At 32.0% G+C, this 19,024-nt stretch overlaps 2 protein-coding genes across 3 annotated transcripts; one reads left to right on the plus strand and one right to left on the minus strand.

Moving 5' to 3' along the window:
• Nucleotides 1–7,604: 7,604 nt before the first annotated feature.
• On the minus strand, nt 7,605–11,113 carry LOC112005562 (glutamate receptor 2.1). Its single transcript, XM_065764848.1, has 3 exons — nt 10,843–11,113; nt 9,078–9,128; nt 7,605–8,971 (listed from the first exon to the last, which is right to left on the minus strand). The coding sequence occupies exons 1-3, from the start codon at nt 11,111–11,113 to the stop codon at nt 7,668–7,670; spliced, it is 1,626 nt and encodes a 541-aa protein (XP_065620920.1). The 3' UTR covers nt 7,605–7,667.
• A 2,359-nt stretch (nt 11,114–13,472) lies between these two features.
• On the plus strand, nt 13,473–18,787 carry LOC112005563 (glutamate receptor 2.8). Of its 2 annotated transcripts, none has more exons than XM_024037840.2 (5): nt 13,473–13,758; nt 15,520–16,763; nt 17,276–17,588; nt 17,687–18,084; nt 18,173–18,787. In XM_024037840.2, the coding sequence occupies exons 1-5, from the start codon at nt 13,491–13,493 to the stop codon at nt 18,560–18,562; spliced, it is 2,613 nt and encodes an 870-aa protein (XP_023893608.1). In that variant the 5' UTR covers nt 13,473–13,490; the 3' UTR covers nt 18,563–18,787. The 2 variants fall into 2 exon arrangements, with proteins under 2 accessions (XP_023893608.1, XP_065620928.1); XM_065764856.1 differs by having other exon boundaries at nt 17,687–18,066.
• Nucleotides 18,788–19,024: the final 237 nt, after the last annotated feature.

Genomic DNA, 19,024 nt, shown 5'->3' on the forward strand with positions numbered 1-19,024 from the left:
AAAATTGGCATGCATATTAAGAACATATAGAAAATGTGATCCAACGGTTGGATTTTGAAAATATGAATTCAACAATAAGTTATTGGTTGGTGTAACATTTTTTACAGTTACATTAAGTGTAACTTGAACCTAATCCTATATTTCTTAATTCGATGTGAATTTTGACAAATCTACCGTTAAATTACATTATTTTCATTTATTTTTCATGCTTACAAAATTTTAAGGTGATCAAAGATTAATAGCCATGTCATTAATCAATTGTTTAAATTCAAGTTTTTGTAATTTAAAATAACGCATAAAGATGAGTTTAAATTACATCCGATTGGCATGAAAATTGGCATGCATATTAAGAACATATAGAAAATATGATCCAATGATTGGATTTTCAAAATATGAATTCAATTATAAGTTCTTGATTGGTATAACATTTTTTAGAGTTACATCAAGTATAATTTGAACCCAACTCTATATTTCTTAATTTAATGTGAATTTTGACAAAACCGTTAAATTACATTATCTTCGTATATTTTTCATGCTTACAAAATTTCAAGGTGATCCAAGATTAATAGTCATGTCATAATTAATTGTTTAAATTCAAGTTTTTGTAGTTTAAAATAACGGATAAAAAATGAGTTTAAAGATCAAATGGTAAATTACATCCGATTGGCATGAAAATTGTCATACATGTTAAGAACATATAGAAAATGTGATCCAACGGTTGAATTTTCAAAATATGAATTCAACAATAAGTTATTGGTTGGTGTAACATTTTTTAGAGTTATATTAAGTATAATTTGAACCTAACCCTATATTTTTTAATTCAATGTGAATTTTGACAAATCTACCGTTAGATTACATTATCTCCATATATTTTTCTTGCTTACAAAATTTCAAGGTGATCAAAGATTAATAGTCATGTCATCAATGAATTGTTTAAATTCAAGTTTTTGTAGTTTCAAATAACGCAAAAAAGATGAGTTTGAAGATCAAATGATAAATTACAACCGATTGGCATGAAAATTGGCATGCATATTAAGAACATATAGAAAATGTGATCCAACGGTTGGATTTTGAAAATATGAATTCAACAATAAGTTATTGGTTGGTGTAACATTTTTTACAGTTACATTAAGTGTAACTTGAACCTAATCCTATATTTCTTAATTCGATGTGAATTTTGACAAATCTACCGTTAAATTACATTATTTTCATTTATTTTTCATGCTTACAAAATTTTAAGGTGATCAAAGATTAATAGCCATGTCATTAATCAATTGTTTAAATTCAAGTTTTTGTAATTTAAAATAACGCATAAAGATGAGTTTAAATTACATCCGATTGGCATGAAAATTGGCATGCATATTAAGAACATATAGAAAATATGATCCAATGATTGGATTTTCAAAATATGAATTCAATTATAAGTTCTTGATTGGTATAACATTTTTTAGAGTTACATCAAGTATAATTTGAACCCAACTCTATATTTCTTAATTTAATGTGAATTTTGACAAAACCGTTAAATTACATTATCTTCGTATATTTTTCATGCTTACAAAATTTCAAGGTGATCCAAGATTAATAGTCATGTCATAATTAATTGTTTAAATTCAAGTTTTTGTAGTTTAAAATAACGGATAAAAAATGAGTTTAAAGATCAAATGGTAAATTACATCCGATTGGCATGAAAATTGTCATACATGTTAAGAACATATAGAAAATGTGATCCAACGGTTGAATTTTCAAAATATGAATTCAACAATAAGTTATTGGTTGGTGTAACATTTTTTAGAGTTATATTAAGTATAATTTGAACCTAACCCTATATTTTTTAATTCAATGTGAATTTTGACAAATCTACCGTTAGATTACATTATCTCCATATATTTTTCTTGCTTACAAAATTTCAAGGTGATCAAAGATTAATAGTCATGTCATCAATGAATTGTTTAAATTCAAGTTTTTGTAGTTTCAAATAACGCAAAAAAGATGAGTTTGAAGATCAAATGATAAATTACAACCGATTGGCATGAAAATTGGCATGCATATTAAGAACATATAGAAAATGTGATCCAACGGTTGGATTTTGAAAATATGAATTCAACAATAAGTTATTGGTTGGTGTAACATTTTTTACAGTTACATTAAGTGTAACTTGAACCTAATCCTATATTTCTTAATTCGATGTGAATTTTGACAAATCTACCGTTAAATTACATTATTTTCATTTATTTTTCATGCTTACAAAATTTTAAGGTGATCAAAGATTAATAGCCATGTCATTAATCAATTGTTTAAATTCAAGTTTTTGTAATTTAAAATAACGCATAAAGATGAGTTTAAATTACATCCGATTGGCATGAAAATTGGCATGCATATTAAGAACATATAGAAAATATGATCCAATGATTGGATTTTCAAAATATGAATTCAATTATAAGTTCTTGATTGGTATAACATTTTTTAGAGTTACATCAAGTATAATTTGAACCCAACTCTATATTTCTTAATTTAATGTGAATTTTGACAAAACCGTTAAATTACATTATCTTCGTATATTTTTCATGCTTACAAAATTTCAAGGTGATCCAAGATTAATAGTCATGTCATAATTAATTGTTTAAATTCAAGTTTTTGTAGTTTAAAATAACGGATAAAAAATGAGTTTAAAGATCAAATGGTAAATTACATCCGATTGGCATGAAAATTGTCATACATGTTAAGAACATATAGAAAATGTGATCCAACGGTTGAATTTTCAAAATATGAATTCAACAATAAGTTATTGGTTGGTGTAACATTTTTTAGAGTTATATTAAGTATAATTTGAACCTAACCCTATATTTTTTAATTCAATGTGAATTTTGACAAATCTACCGTTAGATTACATTATCTCCATATATTTTTCTTGCTTACAAAATTTCAAGGTGATCAAAGATTAATAGTCATGTCATCAATGAATTGTTTAAATTCAAGTTTTTGTAGTTTCAAATAACGCAAAAAAGATGAGTTTGAAGATCAAATGATAAATTACAACCGATTGGCATGAAAATTGGCATGCATATTAAGAACATATAGAAAATGTGATCCAACGGTTGGATTTTGAAAATATGAATTCAACAATAAGTTATTGGTTGGTGTAACATTTTTTACAGTTACATTAAATGTAACTTGAACCTAATCCTATATTTCTTAATTCAATGTGATTTTTGACAAATCTACCGTTAAATTACATTATCTTCATTTATTTTTCATGCTTACAAAATTTTAAGGTGATCAAAGATTAATAGCCATGTCATTAATCAATTGTTTAAATTCAAGTTTTTGTAGTTTAAAATAACGCATAAAGATGAGTTTAAATTACATCCGATTGACATGAAAATTGACATGCATATTAAGAACATATAGAAAATATTATCCTACGGTTGTATTTTCAAAATATGAATTCAATAATAAGTTCTTGGTTGGTGTAACATTTTTTATAATTACATCAAGTGTAATTTGAACCCAACTTTATATTTCTTAATTCAATGTGAATTTTGACAAATCTACCGTTAAATTACATTATCTTCATATATTTTTCTTGCTTACAAAATTTCAAGGTGATCCAAGATTAATAGTCATGTCATCAATTAATTGTTTAAATTCAAGTTTTTGTAGTTTAAAATAACGCATAAAAGATGAGTTTAAAGATCAAATGGTAAATTACATTCGATTGGCATGAAAATTGTCATGCATATTAAGAACATATAGAAAATGTGAGCCAACGGTTGGATTTTCAAAATATGAATTCAACAATAAGTTATTGGTTGGTGTAACAATTTTTAGAGTTACATTAAGTGTAACTTGAACCCAACCCTATATTTCTTAATTTGATGTGAATTTTGACAAATCTACCGTTAGATTATATTATCTTCATATATTTTTCATGCTTACAAAATTTCAAGGTGATCCAAGATTAATAGTCATGTCATCAATTACTTGTTTAAATTCAAGTTTTTGTAATTTAAAATAACGCACAAAAGATGAGTTTAAAGATCAAATGATAAATTACAACCGATTAGCATGAAAATTGGCATGCATATTAAGAACATATAGAAAATGTGATCCAATGGTTGGATTTTCAAAATATGAATTCAAAAATAAGTTATTGGTTGGTGTAACACTTTTTAGAGTTACATTAAGTGTAACTTGAATCCAACCATTATTTCTTAATTTGATGTGAATTTTGACAAATCTACCGTTAGATTATATTATCTTCATATATTTTTTATGCTTACAAAATTTCAAGGTAATTTTTGTAATTTTTAAGTTTAGGGTATTTTGGCCATTTTTTGGTTCCGAGGTATTTTCATTTTTTTGTTTTGGGGGTATTTTGGTCATTTTAAGGTTTTGGTGATTTTGGTCTTTTTTAGGTTTTCGGGGTATTTTGGTAATTTTTGGTGAAAGAGGTATGGTCAATAAAAAGTCAAAGGTTTTGGTTTTATATATATATATATATATAGAGAGAGAGAGAGAGAGAGAGAGAGAGAGAGAGAGAGATTGATATGAGCCATGTAGGAATTTTTTTTTTTAGAAAGTCTATAAACATAAAAAATTTGACAAAACTTACTGTTGTTGTTTATAAGTTTTTTGATTATCTTACTATGGTGATACCAACTTAAGAGATGAGATTAGAGGTGTTCTTGGCTTGATTAAGATATTAACCTTTTGATGTGGAGGAAACTTCAAAGCCAAGAAAATATTTGAGAGGGTATCCTTTATCTCGAAGTGTTGACCAAGAAAATTCTTAAGGCTCTAGATGTCTAGCACATAATCACTAGTATTGATCATGTCATTTACATATTTTAAAAGAAAGGTGATACCATGATCTAAGCATTGAAATAATTAGAGGAACAGGCCAAGAATTAATGTTGAACTTGCTTAAGTCCATAGAGTGTTTGGAGTAGTCAACACAATTTGTGGGGAAAGCTCAAAGGATGACACGATTCTAGAGGTTGCTGCATGTAAACTTTCTCTTTAAGGCTGCTATTAAGGAAGTAATTCTTTACACTCATGGCCATTTCTGGGAGGTAGAGACTACAAATGAGTGTACTGACACAAGAAAGTCAATTAACCAAGGCAAATGTCTTTCATAATCCAAAGTAAATTCCTTGGCAACTAAACGAACTTTGTAGTAATTAACAATGTTCAACCAATCTAGTTTTGTTCTTGTACATCCACTTGCGACCTATAGCGGATTTGCTTTCTAGAAGGTTAATGAGATCTCAAGTCCTTATCTTAAGAGTGAATCCAACTATTCTTTCATAACTTAGTGACATTAGCGGTCAGAGGAAGCCTTACAAAATATGTGAGGTTCATATACGGTGGCAAATGTAGAAAAGTAATATGAGTCACGAATGTGAGAGAGGAGTTAAAATTCATAAGAGCAATGGGGCTTAAGAACCAATTGTGTCCCCAGCTAGAGCAAAAGGATGAGACTCATTGGAGGTGGGTGCTAGTGGCTGATCATAAGTGGACTTAGTGGATAGATGCTCTGGGAAGAGGTTAGGGGGGGGATTAAAATGAGAAATAGTGGAAATATGATCCGTGAAGTGAGATAAGGAGTGGAATATTTTGTTTTCCAAGAAGACCACAAGATGGGAGATCCTAAGATGTCCGCTACTGGATCATATCTACAGATCTTTTATTTAAGTTAATAACCAAGAAAACAATATAATTGTGAGTGGGTTGTAGTTTGGTTTGTCAAATACTTAATGGACATAACCAAAAACTTTTGAGTGGGCTGTAGTTTGGGGGTGTACCAAACAATTGTTCATGAGGTGTTTGATCTGATAAGATGGGTGACGAACACCTGTTGATGTACACTACATTGAAAGTAGCTTCTTCTTAAAAGTAATTGATAGTGGAAGTGACAATGCTTAGGGCCTTAATAGTATCTAGGATGTGACGAAGTTTCTATTTAGCTTTCTGTATGAGGTGCTAGTTCATGAGGTTTTAGAAACTATGCCATGATGTTTAGAATATCAAGAAAGTCACGTTGTTGGTATTTTAGAGCATTGTTAGGTAGAAATACCTTAATAAACTTAGAAAATTGCGTTGCAATCATTTTGAAAAAATCGCAATATATAGTTGAAATTTTGGAACAATTTTTTTTTTTAATATTAAATAAATCCAAGTGTATCTTGAAAAATCAGCTACAAAATACCGCTACCCTTACATAGTTGGAACAGGGGAGGGCCCAACACATTTGAATGAACAAGGTCAAAAGGCGTCAGAGTAATAAACTCTTATCAAAAGATAATGCAGGTTATATACCAAGTTGACAAGACAAGACCATATAGTTCAAAGGAATAGAAGAAATTAAACCTAATAGACCTCTTGACATTAAGTATTTGACACAAGTAACTAAAGTGACTATAGAGAGAGTGTCATAGTCTATGGAGAATGAAGCAGAAGCTAAAACAATTGGTCCTGAGACTCTAGATTAAGGAAAATGAAAGGAAGTGAGTTCAAACAACTGACCAACCTTACTGGTGGTCCCAACAATTTATCTCTTACACAATAATAACATTGGAAGAAAAGAGCAAAAGTAATCCAAGTTCGCTTAGTTGACCAATAGATTAAGGATTGAGAGATAGTTGGGGAACCTAATAGACATCAAAGGCAAATAATTTGGGTGTTGAAATGGACCCCACCTAACTAATAGTCATGGTGGAACCATCAATTGTATGAAAAGTGAAAATAAAGATGGGAGTGTAATGTGTATAAATGTGAGAGCAGAATTATGAGTGTTGTGATTACAACAAGCATAGTCAAAGAACCATGTAAAGGAATCAGGCCAAACTTAGAGTCAAGTGCGGGTCAGATCTAGGTTAAGTTTGGCCAACCTGATCAATTGGTGACATTGTAGGTATGCTAACATGAAGCTAATGTGGCAGGATGAGAGGTGTGCTGATGGGGCAATGGATGTCTTGCTAACGTGACACTAATGTGGAACCTAGGCTAATGTGCACACTGTGATGGTGACACATGGCAACCAGTGTGTGCTAAATGTGTATTGGCATGTGTTAGACACATGGAGACCTAGAGTGGCACGTGATGATGTGTGTGACACATGGATTAGCATCCAAAATTTCAGGTGACATTTGGCGGCTTTGTTTGTTATGTTTCGATTGCTGTTGGAAACATTAGATGAAGATTTTTGCTATAGTTGTGGCTGTGTGTATTAAACAAAGATTTGTAGGTGGTATTTCTAAGAAGAGCAACAATCTTGGGTTGGCGATGATGAATCACTTCTACCAACAAAGGGAAGGGTGACTAGAGAAGACAACAACAGCAAGTTTACACCAAAAAATACGAGATTGTTCATAAACATCAGAAGGTTAGAGCAGTAAGTTTGATACTATCTTAAGCAATTAACATATTATTGTCTTAAATTGAGTGTAATAATATATTAAGCATTGCCTTTATATTGGCAAATGAGTGTTGTATAAACAATATGAGTGCAGTACAAGCGCAAGAAGTCTATAGCCTATTGGGCTTATATTCTAATAATAATAAAATAAGAATGGAAAATTAAAGAAATATATATTTAGGTGGAAAGAGGTGTTTCTCGCCTGACAATGAGATCTAAGATTCTTTAATTCTTTCGCCGAGGTCTTAATCTATGATACAAAAATAACTAAATAAAAAATTGAACAAGAGAGTAAGAAATCACATACCTTTAGATGAATTTGTTCAACCAAAGCATCATATGTTCCATTGAAGGGATAGAAGTTATAAGGCAAATAGAATGGCAATTGTTCTGCAGTTGCTTTGAAGAGATCGATGGAAAATCCACTGAAGAGACTTTTATTTTCCAAGAGATCATATTCCACATTAACATAATTTTTGAATAATGATCTAGTAGGCACCCCAATTCTTAAGGGTTCAGCAATTGTCGATAATGTCCATCCTTTTGGAGTATACCAAGGCCCCCCTGGCCAAATCACTTGCCCTAAGTTTCTCATAGAAGAATTGTAAGTAACATTCTCTGCAATAGTTTTTGAGAAACCTAATTTACTTGACCAAAATCCAAGTTCCTGGTAACTCTTTCCTATCATATTAATGATTTGAAATATTTGTCCAGGAGCCAATTTTTTGTTAAAAAACTGAACCCTTCCGCTTAAGCCTTGAAAATCACTTAGCAATATTTTGTCTAGTAACTGTTGCCCCACCTTGTTGCTCTCCATCATTGCTAGACACACTGACCATAGAGCATCATAGGCTTGCAATGCAAAAATCCCTAGTTCGTGGTTTTTCTCTTCAGGATATTTCAAGGCAAACTTTTTGCAAAATTTGAAATAAAAGTCTTGAAAATGAGGCTCATTTTCTGGGAAGTAGCTCCTGACCCCTATTACTCCTTGCATGTAAGAGATGATAGAGGCATCAATGGAGTGCACAAGACTTGTCATGGAGTTGGTTGTAATCCACACATAACCATTTTCCATCATCTTCATTTTATTTGCTTTTTCAAATAGACGAATGGCCAACAAAAATGACAAATTAACCACGAAAATTCTACACTGCCCACTTTGTAGCCTCTCAAGCTCCTTAGACAAGGAATTAGTTGTGGTGAGAGGTCCAAGAGATAGATGATGTATTATTCGTACTCCTGCTTCTCTTAAGGCGTCAAAGAGGTGAGGCAAGACTCCATTGACTGAGGAATCTGTATCTTCATATATCATAGTGACCTGATGCCATTCCCAAGACTTGACAATAGCTGCTATGGCTTTCATTTGTCCATGTTGGTTAGGTGATGCTTGGACCAAAAATGGCCATTGCTCGATTGCCCAATTGGGAGTAACATCAGCAAAAGACAGAATTGGAATTTGATTTTTGTTGCCAATGTCAGCAACCAATGATGCCTCTTCCCATGTACATGGTCCTAGAATGAGTTGCACATGGTGTGACTTGATAAGAGCTATAGCTACATTCAAAATGTAACAGATAAATCAACATCTTCATATAATTTGTAATGTTATGTGTTTTACTACAAAAACAAATATGATAAGTATAAAATAGCATCATAAGACCATGAAGGTCCTTTACTAAAACGAGATTGAATTTAATATGCAAATCCTTGTCTGTTAAAGTAGAAAAACGAACAAGAGAAATAAGGAGCAAAACTTCTTTTATTTATTTCAAAGTAAATTGTTGTTGAGAGAGTGCCACAAATCCAAGAATTTTATGGATTAAAAAAATAAAATAAAATAAAATAAAAAACCAGAGACGGAATGCACACTAGATAGAAACTCTAACAAAGATTTGAAATGTCATCAAGCAATTTGATCATGCATTTGGTTCGTGTAATGTTAAATTGCATTGCAGTGTGAAATATATTCTTGGAATTTTTTTATCCATGGAATCACATTCTAACAATATAAAATTATGGTGTATGGTTCTTTAGTCACATTCCCATCCTATTCCAAGAATATAGCGTTCCTCTATTTGGCTCATACTATTCTTAGAAATAATTACAATTTTAATGATAAATTGATTGAAAATAGTTGCAACACCTCATAAATGACAAACCTACCCCAAAACTTAAAAAAATGACAAAAAATAACCCTAAAATTTTTTTTTTTTTTAAAAAACCCCTTGAAATGTCCAAAATGACCAAATTACCCTAAATCCTCCAAAGTGACCATTGTACAATTAAAATGTTCAAAATTACTAAGATACTTCCAACAATGACTAACTACTCTCAAAAGCTAGAAAATGACCAAAAGACTCTCAAACCTCTAAAATGAGCACAATTACCCTAAAAACCTTCAGAATGACCAAAATATCCACATGATGTCTAAAATGACTAAAAGATCCCCCCAAAACCACCAAATTGGCCAAAATCAGGGACAAAACCAAGATTCGAAGTTAGGGGGCCAAAGTATAAATACAAAAAAGTTTATGAAAATTAAAACTAACATCTACTAAGAATTATGCATAATCATATCCTAGTGAATATTTTTCAGTGAGCGTATTGTTTGTTTTTAATTTTCAAATATTTGCAACAGCACCAGCTGTTAAATCTCCATTTTCATATGACTACTAGCAGGTACAGGCTATATTTTTTTCAAATTTGGGGGGGGGGGGGGCATGACCCCCTTTGCCCTAATGTGGGTCCGTCACTGGCCAAAATACCCTCCTTTTACTCAAGTCTTTAAAATTACTGAAATATTCCTAAAATGTCCAAAATTAACAATATACCCCTAAAATGACCAAATTGCTTCCAAAATGTTTCAAGTGACCAAATTGACTAAAATAATATTGAAATATTAGAAATATATTGTGTGAAGGATTGATTTTATAAAAATTGAAATCTCTAGTCTTTATGGAAAATTAATCATCAATGATAATTTTGTACAATTGCTTTTTTTTTTTTTTTTGGGTGAAACTATTTAAGATTTGATTTGATTTCTATTGTCCCACAATTTTGGGACTTTCTTGAAGTGAGTGTAGTCACCTATATGTATTTTTCAAAAAAATTATTATTATTAATTAAAAAATTTTGGGGCTTTTTTCTATAAGGGCCTAGGCAATTGCCTATAAGTGGTCTTACCCAAGGGCCAGCCCCACACGCACACATACAATGATGTGTAGCATCTATTAACAAAGAATAAGTCTAATACCACACATTTTGGTACAACAAATGCCACAACTCGCCACATGACAAGTTGTGACATTTGTTGTGCCAAAATATATGGCACTAGACTTATTCATTAACAAACCTCTACGCAACAAGTTGAACCCCACGCGCACACACATAGAGAGAGAGAGAGAGAGAGAGAGAGAGAGAGTTACCTGCCAGACCTGCTCGAATGGGTTCACCATGAGAGTCTTCTATTTGAAGAAGAAAACTCTGATTGCTGAACTCGCAGAAATCCTCCATTGCCATCTCCAAAGCTACTTTCTGTTCTTTTCCAATACGTGAAGTACTATCAATAATGGCACCTATAACTCGTTTAGCATGGCTGTTTTTTGTTATCTCAGTGCTTCGGTTAGTGGGCGCTTTTACCGCAATCAACAAAAGTATGGCCAATAAGAAATAGTGGAAAGGAGGAAAAGCATTCATATTGTACGGAATGTGGTACGTCAGACCCTTCATACATATATATGTGTGTGTACTTGGAGTGCTGAAATTTATAATCTTGCGTTTGATAATGGATGAATAATAATTGAACAGATTTTCTCACTTACTAATTATTCTTCTTAAGACTGCATACCAAGCCGGATAACATCAAAACGAGCAAGGTACGTAGGAACCATCACAAGAATTTCCTCATAGAATTCTTGCGACTTTCGTGAGTCATGTAAACAAGGACTAAACGTTTAACATTTTGAATTCAGCAGGTTCGTCAAAGTTCAAGTGGGATGCAAAAAAATAAATAAAAATAAATTGAAAGAAAAGGATGAATAACGCTATTATTTATTTTGTTGTTGTGGTTCACCTTGTACTGTTTTGGGTAAGACAATTAAATATAATATAGCAGCATCATATTCAAAAGTCAGTAATATAGGATTTGGAAATTGCTGATCTATTTGTCGTTGTGTATACGTCAATCTTGGTGGTTGAAGCTATTAGTCCAACCATTGGACCAAGTAATTTCCTTGATAGAAATATGTACCTTATATAGAATTTTTCTATAGATATTGATGGCTTAACGATGAACGTTTTATTTAAGATTATGATAAGTAAGTTGACTGGCTAAAGAAACAAGAAAACAACTAGACAAGCAAGTCTCCTTTCGCCTATGTGAATGATTGTTTTCCTCTCGGTTTTTTTAATATTATTTATTTATTGGAAAATGCTTGTTTTCCTAGTTCTAGAACCTATTCAGTTTAGTCATAATTAGTTAAAAGCAGTGAAGATGCTTAGCGCTTTCCACATTCTTTAGCTGCAGTGCAGGCATCTTAATTATTAGCCTCAATAGGGCAAGCAATGGCAATTAACTAAAACAAAAGCCAAGATGTGGAAATTAATTACAAGAATTTGTCTTGAGTAAAATTTTAATGTTGAAAGAATCAAATTATAGTAAAGATTCTAATATCAAGATTAACTCGCCTAGTTCTGGTTAAATAATATATTATAAATTTGGTTTAAAACACTAATATTACTATTTTTATGTATGTTCTAATAAGTATTACTATTTACTAAATTTTTTTTTTTAACTAACTCAGTCAAAATACCAATAGTTTTACTATAATTTTCCACACTAATTAAATATTTGGGTTTACATTATTGCCCATTAATTCATCAGTACACAGTGTTGTTGAATGTAAAATAATCAAAACCCTTTAATTTAGTCCTCGCCTTGATACTACGGGTTGCATCATAATAAGAAGTCTAAACTCTCTTGTTGAATGATTTTCAAATCAAAATTTCAAAGTTCCATATTTTAATTAGTACTTGCGTGGAAACTGCATGAAAGGAATATTGCAAGGAAATTCCTGTGGTTTTTCTCCCCCGCCCCTACGTGTGCTTTAATTGGTTGCATTGCAGTCTACCAAATTAGTTTGTACGTACGAAATGCGATTATTATTGTTATTATTATTAAATTACTTTATCTCCTCATATTCATATATATAATAGTTGAAAATCCGCATATATATCGTCTGGGCTTGATACCCCTTCACTCCTTCACCAGGAATCTTTTACTCTTCAATTCTCTTTTCAAGTCAATTTCTTTTCGTCAGGCACCGCGAAACTTAAAATCCTTACTTGTTACTTGGACTCCACGTTACGCTTAGGCTCTGTCTAGGTAGTACTAAATTGAGAATAATTTTAGGAATATACTTTACCACATATTTTTCCACAGCTATTTTATATGAATTCATAGTTTGTCATGTAAGAGTTATTATACAATAAGATGTGGCTCTATATTTTTTCCTAAACTATTAGGACGACACTTTTTCACCTCAAACTATTATCTTAATTACACACTGAACTATATATTTAAAATAAAACACGATTAACCCCAAAAATAGAATACTTTACCATAAATCCTTGCCTTTTGTTTTACTATTAACTCTAACTAAATTTAGTATTGAAAAATCAATTTATCTCTCAGTTGTATGTTTTGGAGAAAGATAAATTAGTTTTTTAATGCTAAATTCTATTATAATTAACACCAAAATAGTAGCAAAAGGGACATTGAAATATAATTATAACTGTATAAGATCAATCACACATTTTGATAATTTAAAGAATTAAGTGTAATTGGGATGATAGTTTATAGCGGAAAAATGTAATTTGTCCAAACTAATTATATATTAGGATGGCAATCAAAATCATGTTAGAACTTAGAAGGTGAAGAGATACTAGCTTGCAACCTGCAAGCAATTCCGCCAAACCTAAAAGTATTCTAAAAAAATATATTAAATAGCAATCTTGTACGCATATATAAAGTAAAGGGGACCAATAGTTCTAATAGTTGTCCTCTCTGAAAGAAATGGACAAAGTTGGTCCTCTGTGGTGTTTCTTGGTCTTTGTTTTCATATTTACTCAGACTGCAAAAATTAATGGTAGTACTAACACAAAAGGAAATGACAACGTTATGGGCGTTATAGGTGCAATTGTAGATAATAGTTCTCGTATTGGCAAAGAAGAACGTTTAGCAATGAAGATGGCACTGGAAGATTTCTATTACAGGTTCAACCAAAGTTTGGTTCTGGAAGTCAGGAACTCTCAAGGTCAGCCCATTCAGGCAGCTCTTGAAGGTAACAAAATATATCATACTTTTTCTTTTTACTGAATTATCTAGACCTTATGCTCAGATATGAAACAATCCTCTCCAATTTAATTAGCTCGTTTAACAATATTTCGGTATCCAAGTAACCTGATCATGATAATAATGAATTCAGTATAGTAGAGTTTCCCTCCAATTCTTCAAATTCAGTGTGCGGTAACTTAAAAAACCATTCACCTGTATTTTCTTAGTTACATAATTTATTTAATAATTATATGACTTATTTATAATATTTAAAGATTAATATGGTTGAATGCAAGTCAATGGTCTTATCCACTACCACCTAATAATGGTTAATTTGAAGGAAAACTTTATCCATCAACTATCTAGGAGTACAACAAGTGGTCTTATCAACCACTTGTTTCTTGTCTTCCTTTCCTTTTCTTAACTAGCTAACATCTCATGTGATGCGTGACACTATTATAAGTTGATATAAAAATATATGTAAAAAATTATTTTATTGTTCGTATATAATTAGGTAAGTATTATATTTGAGAATTCAGAATTACTTATATTACATATCATAAAAATAGAGGAAAAGTGAATAACTGTTATTGAGATAATTTAGTATACCAACATGTTTTTTTTTTTTTTTAATGAACTCAAAAATATTTAATAATTTTGAAATATATATATATATATATATTCAGCTTTTGCTGGAGAAACTAAACTTGAGTAAAAATTCCATATTCCTTATCAATTTTCTCTTTTCAAATTTAAAACTTAAAAAATAATCATATAAATTAGGAAGACCATTATGCCTCAGTGCCATTGCTTGGAAGACCCTAAATTTAAATAATCTCTTCCAAATTATTGTTTGGTTAAAAAAAAAAAAACATCATGAGATTCGTGCTTTTATATATATATATATATATATAGATTATTGATTTGCCTCAACAACTCATAACTAGTATTCCACTTATTATCATAGCACTAAATTAGAGCATGATATCTTAATCTTATGCATAAATGAGTTCTCAAAGGCACCATATTATAAGTATCATAGAAATAATTTTTAATGAAAAATTTGAGGAAAGGACTGACCAAAGTAATTAGTTTAAGCAAAAGAAGACCATATCATTTGGATTTATATAATGTTTTGTTTAGTACTGATTCCATGGTGATAGCTGAAGATCATTCTCTGGTTTAAAGTTGATTCAAACTCAAAGGGAGATCAACAATAAATGAAGCACGCTTTTTTTTTTTCTTTTTCTTTTTTTAATGTTTACATAAAAGCACACAATTTACAAGAATTTTAAAATACTGAATCGTCTGTGCAAGTGATAAATTCTCTGCTTTAATCTTTCGATTTCCGTATTTCTCTGGACTTGACTTTTTTTTTTTTTTTTTTTTTTGACAAATTGAAAAGAACAAGTTACACTTCATATATTCTTGTACGGTAAATCTATGGTAATGAGGCCTAATTGAGAAATTAATTAACAAGTACTTATTACTGAGCGTGAGCTACTGCCACTAGCTACTAGTAGTAAGTAGGTTTTTAACCTAAACCAAAAACCGAAAAAAAAGTGTAAGAATCAAGTAGTTTTTGTATCCCATTCAATTTCATTAAGGTTATCAATACTCTCATATCCACTATTGTGTTTAAACATAAACATTTCTTTTTTTCTTTTTAAAATGTGTACATCAATGCATTAATTATAAATATTGTGTAAAACAGTAGACATAAAAGAGTGTAAGAGAAAATTTTCCCTTTAATTAATCAAATTTGCAGCTATGGATCTCATAAACACACAACAAGTGCAAGCCATTTTAGGACCTCAGACATGGGAAGAGACATCATTAGTTGCCGAGGTTGGAAGCAAAAGTGACATCCCAATTTTTTCCTTTGCTAATACAACTCCAAAATGGGCAGCAGAGAGGTGGCCCTTCCTGTTGCAAGCATCAACCAACGAATTTAATCAAATGAAAGCTGTAGCTGCTATTGTTGAGTCCTGGGAATGGCAGCGGGTCACTGTCATATACGAAGATAGAGATTCTTCAGCCACCAGTGTCTTACCTCATCTCTCCAATGCCCTACGTGAAGTTGGCGCAGAAATAAGCCAACTTGTAGCTCTTGCACCTTTCGCTTCTTCTTCCTTGTCTAAAGAGCTTGCGAGGCTTAAAGAAGGGCAATGTAGAGTCTTTGTGGTTCATTTGTCATTAAGTTTGGCAGATAAACTATTTGAAATGGCAAAAAGAATGAAAATGATGGAAAGCGATTATGTATGGATCACCACTGATCCCGTTACAAGCCTTGTCCATGCCATGAATGCCACCACCATCTCCAATATGCAAGGAATTTTAGGAGTCAAGAGCTACTTTCCTGAAACTGGAGGCCACTTTAAAGAATTCCATCGTAGATTTCGCAAAAGGTTTAGGTCAGAACATCCTGAAGAGAATAATCATGAGCCAGATATTTTTGCTGCACAAGCTTATGATGCTGCATGGACTGTGGCACTAGCAATGAGGGAAAGCAACAAAGTGCCTCCTCTTTTGTTAGAAAAAGTTTTTCATAGTGATTTTCATGGCTTAAGTGGAAAGGTTGAATTCATTGACAATAAATTAGTCTCTTTAAATATATTTCAGATTGTCAATGTGATGGGTAAGAGTTATAGAGAACTCGGATTTTGGTCATATGGACATGGTTTTTCGGAGAATATCAATGAAAATGCTGCTTACAACTCTTCCATGAAGGTTCTGGGACAAGTATTTTGGCCAGGGGGACCTTGGTATACTCCAAGAGGATGGACTCTACCAACAAGCACCAACCCACTGAAAATTGGTGTACCTGCTGCAGCCAATTTCAAAGAGTATGTTAAAGTGGAATATGATCAATTTGAAAGCAATATTTCTTATACTGGATTTGCAATTGATGTCTTCAAAGCGACTTTAGAAGAGCTGCCATTCTACTTGCCATACAATTTCCTTCCCTTCAATGGCACATACAATGCTCTAGTGGAGCAAATTCAATTGAAGGTATGAGAATCACTTTTTAAGAATAGTAATAAACTGATTTCAAGTTGCACATAAGATTTTGGTGAGAAGAAGTTTTTAAATTGATTTTTTTTTTTTTTTTTTTGTTGGACCTTACTTAATGCCCTACTTTTTATGATTTAGGTTCACAATTGTTAACTTGAATTAACTTTTATGTTGATTTTTTCAAATTTGACTAAACCTAGTTCAATATCATTGCAGCTATCTTGAAAGAAATATATATCTCTATTAGAATAATGATTAAATGATTAGATTCACCATTTCCTAACATTTCAATCTTTTGGGAGAATTAGAAATTTATCTTGGAATTAGAGCAGGAGGTTCAGTGCAAAATCACCATGTTAGACCTGTTTATGCTATAGTTTTGACTAATTTTTATGGAAGACTTAACAGTTAACACTGCCTTCTCTTCCTCTCAATCAACATGAGATCTCATTTCTTATAAAATTAAGGACCAATTCTATAAAACTATATTCTTTTTTGCATTGGACCAGATTTTCGATGCAGTTGTTGGTGATGTAACAATAGTGGCTGGGCGATATCAATACGCAGAATTCACACACCCCTACACCGAGTCAGGAATTGTGATGGTAGTTCCTGTTATATCTAAAACATCAAATAGAGCTTGGTTATTCATGAAGCCTTTCACAATGGCCATGTGGATTCTGACAGGAGTAATAAATTTCTACAATGGCTTCGTTATATGGTTGTTAGAACGAAATAATTGCCCAGAACTCAAAGGCTCTGTGCTGAATCAAATGGGAATGTTAATTTGGTTGGCCTTCAACACACTCTTATCTACAAATGGTAATCGGAATTTCGTTTCTTTAGGTTGGTTCAAATAAGCTTTTGTTTTGAAATAGATCATGCATCTAACTTCACTTTAATTGATTTGGATGGAAAAGGAGCAAGGTTACATAGCAATTTGTCACGGATGACAATGGTGGTATGGTTGTTTGTAGCACTAGTCATTATGCAGACTTACACAGCTAACCTCACCAGCATGCTTACTGTCCAGCACCTTGGACCTACTGTAACAGACATTGAGACACTAAAAAGCAGCAATGCTATAATCGGACATTGTAGTGGATCCTTTCTGTCGAGATATTTGGTGGAAGTGTTACATTTCAACCCTAACAACATCAAGAACTTTTCTTCAACTGAAGCTTATGCTCATGCTCTTAAAAATGGAGAAATAGCAGCTGCCTTTCTTGATGTTCCTCTTGCCAATTTATTCCTTGCAAAATACTGCACGGGTTTTACTAAAGCTGGGCCAACATACAAAGTTGGGGGTTTTGGATTTGTAATTCCTCTAATACTTTATTTTTGCATTCCTTTTTTGACCAATATGGTATGATTAATTAGATTTCTATGTTCTGTGCATGCCTCAGGCATTTCCAAGGGGATCTCCATTGCTTTCTAGCATAACTGAAGCACTACTTAAGGTATCTGAGAGTGGTCAGCTACGTGAATTAGAGAACAACATGATTACATCCGCTAAGTGTGAAGACGTAGAACCAGACAAAGAAACTCCTAGTCTAAGCCCCAACAGCTTTTTAGTACTCTTCATATTATCGGGAGGCACATCAACCATCGCTCTTTTAGTCTACATTTTGCGTGTTGATAGATCAATACTTCGTCACAAAATCATGTGGAGGGTAATGAGGACTATAATGGGGCATTGGGGGAGTCAAAAGCGACGATTCTCAAGAAGGGTCAGTGATCTTGCTGAGAATGCAAGTAATTCTTCCAACACATTCGAACTGCGGAATCAAGTATAGAACGCTTTACGGCTACTGGTATTTAGAGATGTGGATCCAAAATAAATCTCTTCATGAATGCCAGAAGAAGTACTACATTAAATTTAGAGAGAACAAAAGATTAGGGCCATTGTAAAAGACACAGCTTCGCATTTTATGGAAATTATTTTCCTTTTTTTCTTATCCTTCCTGTAAATATACTTTTATGTATTAGCATATCAAAAATTAAAACGCACTTTATACGTATTTGAGTCTTAATTTCTAGAAGTCTAAGCAATTACCATGCATGCATGCACATATCTAGCTAATACAAAATCATGGGACCATCCACTTGGAGTCTTAGGCAATTGACTAAGTGTGCATTTGCCTTCAGTTGCGTTTGGCCTTTTTTTGGGTCCCAAGGCACAGTTTATGGGACCACCAAACTCAGCAAAATGTGCATACTAATGTATTTTTGAGACTCACAGTACTATTCACATATTT

The sequence above is a fragment of the Quercus suber genome, unplaced genomic scaffold, assembly GCF_002906115.3.
Source record: "Quercus suber isolate HL8 unplaced genomic scaffold, Cork oak 2.0 scaffold_587, whole genome shotgun sequence".
NCBI lineage: Eukaryota > Viridiplantae > Streptophyta > Magnoliopsida > Fagales > Fagaceae > Quercus > Quercus suber.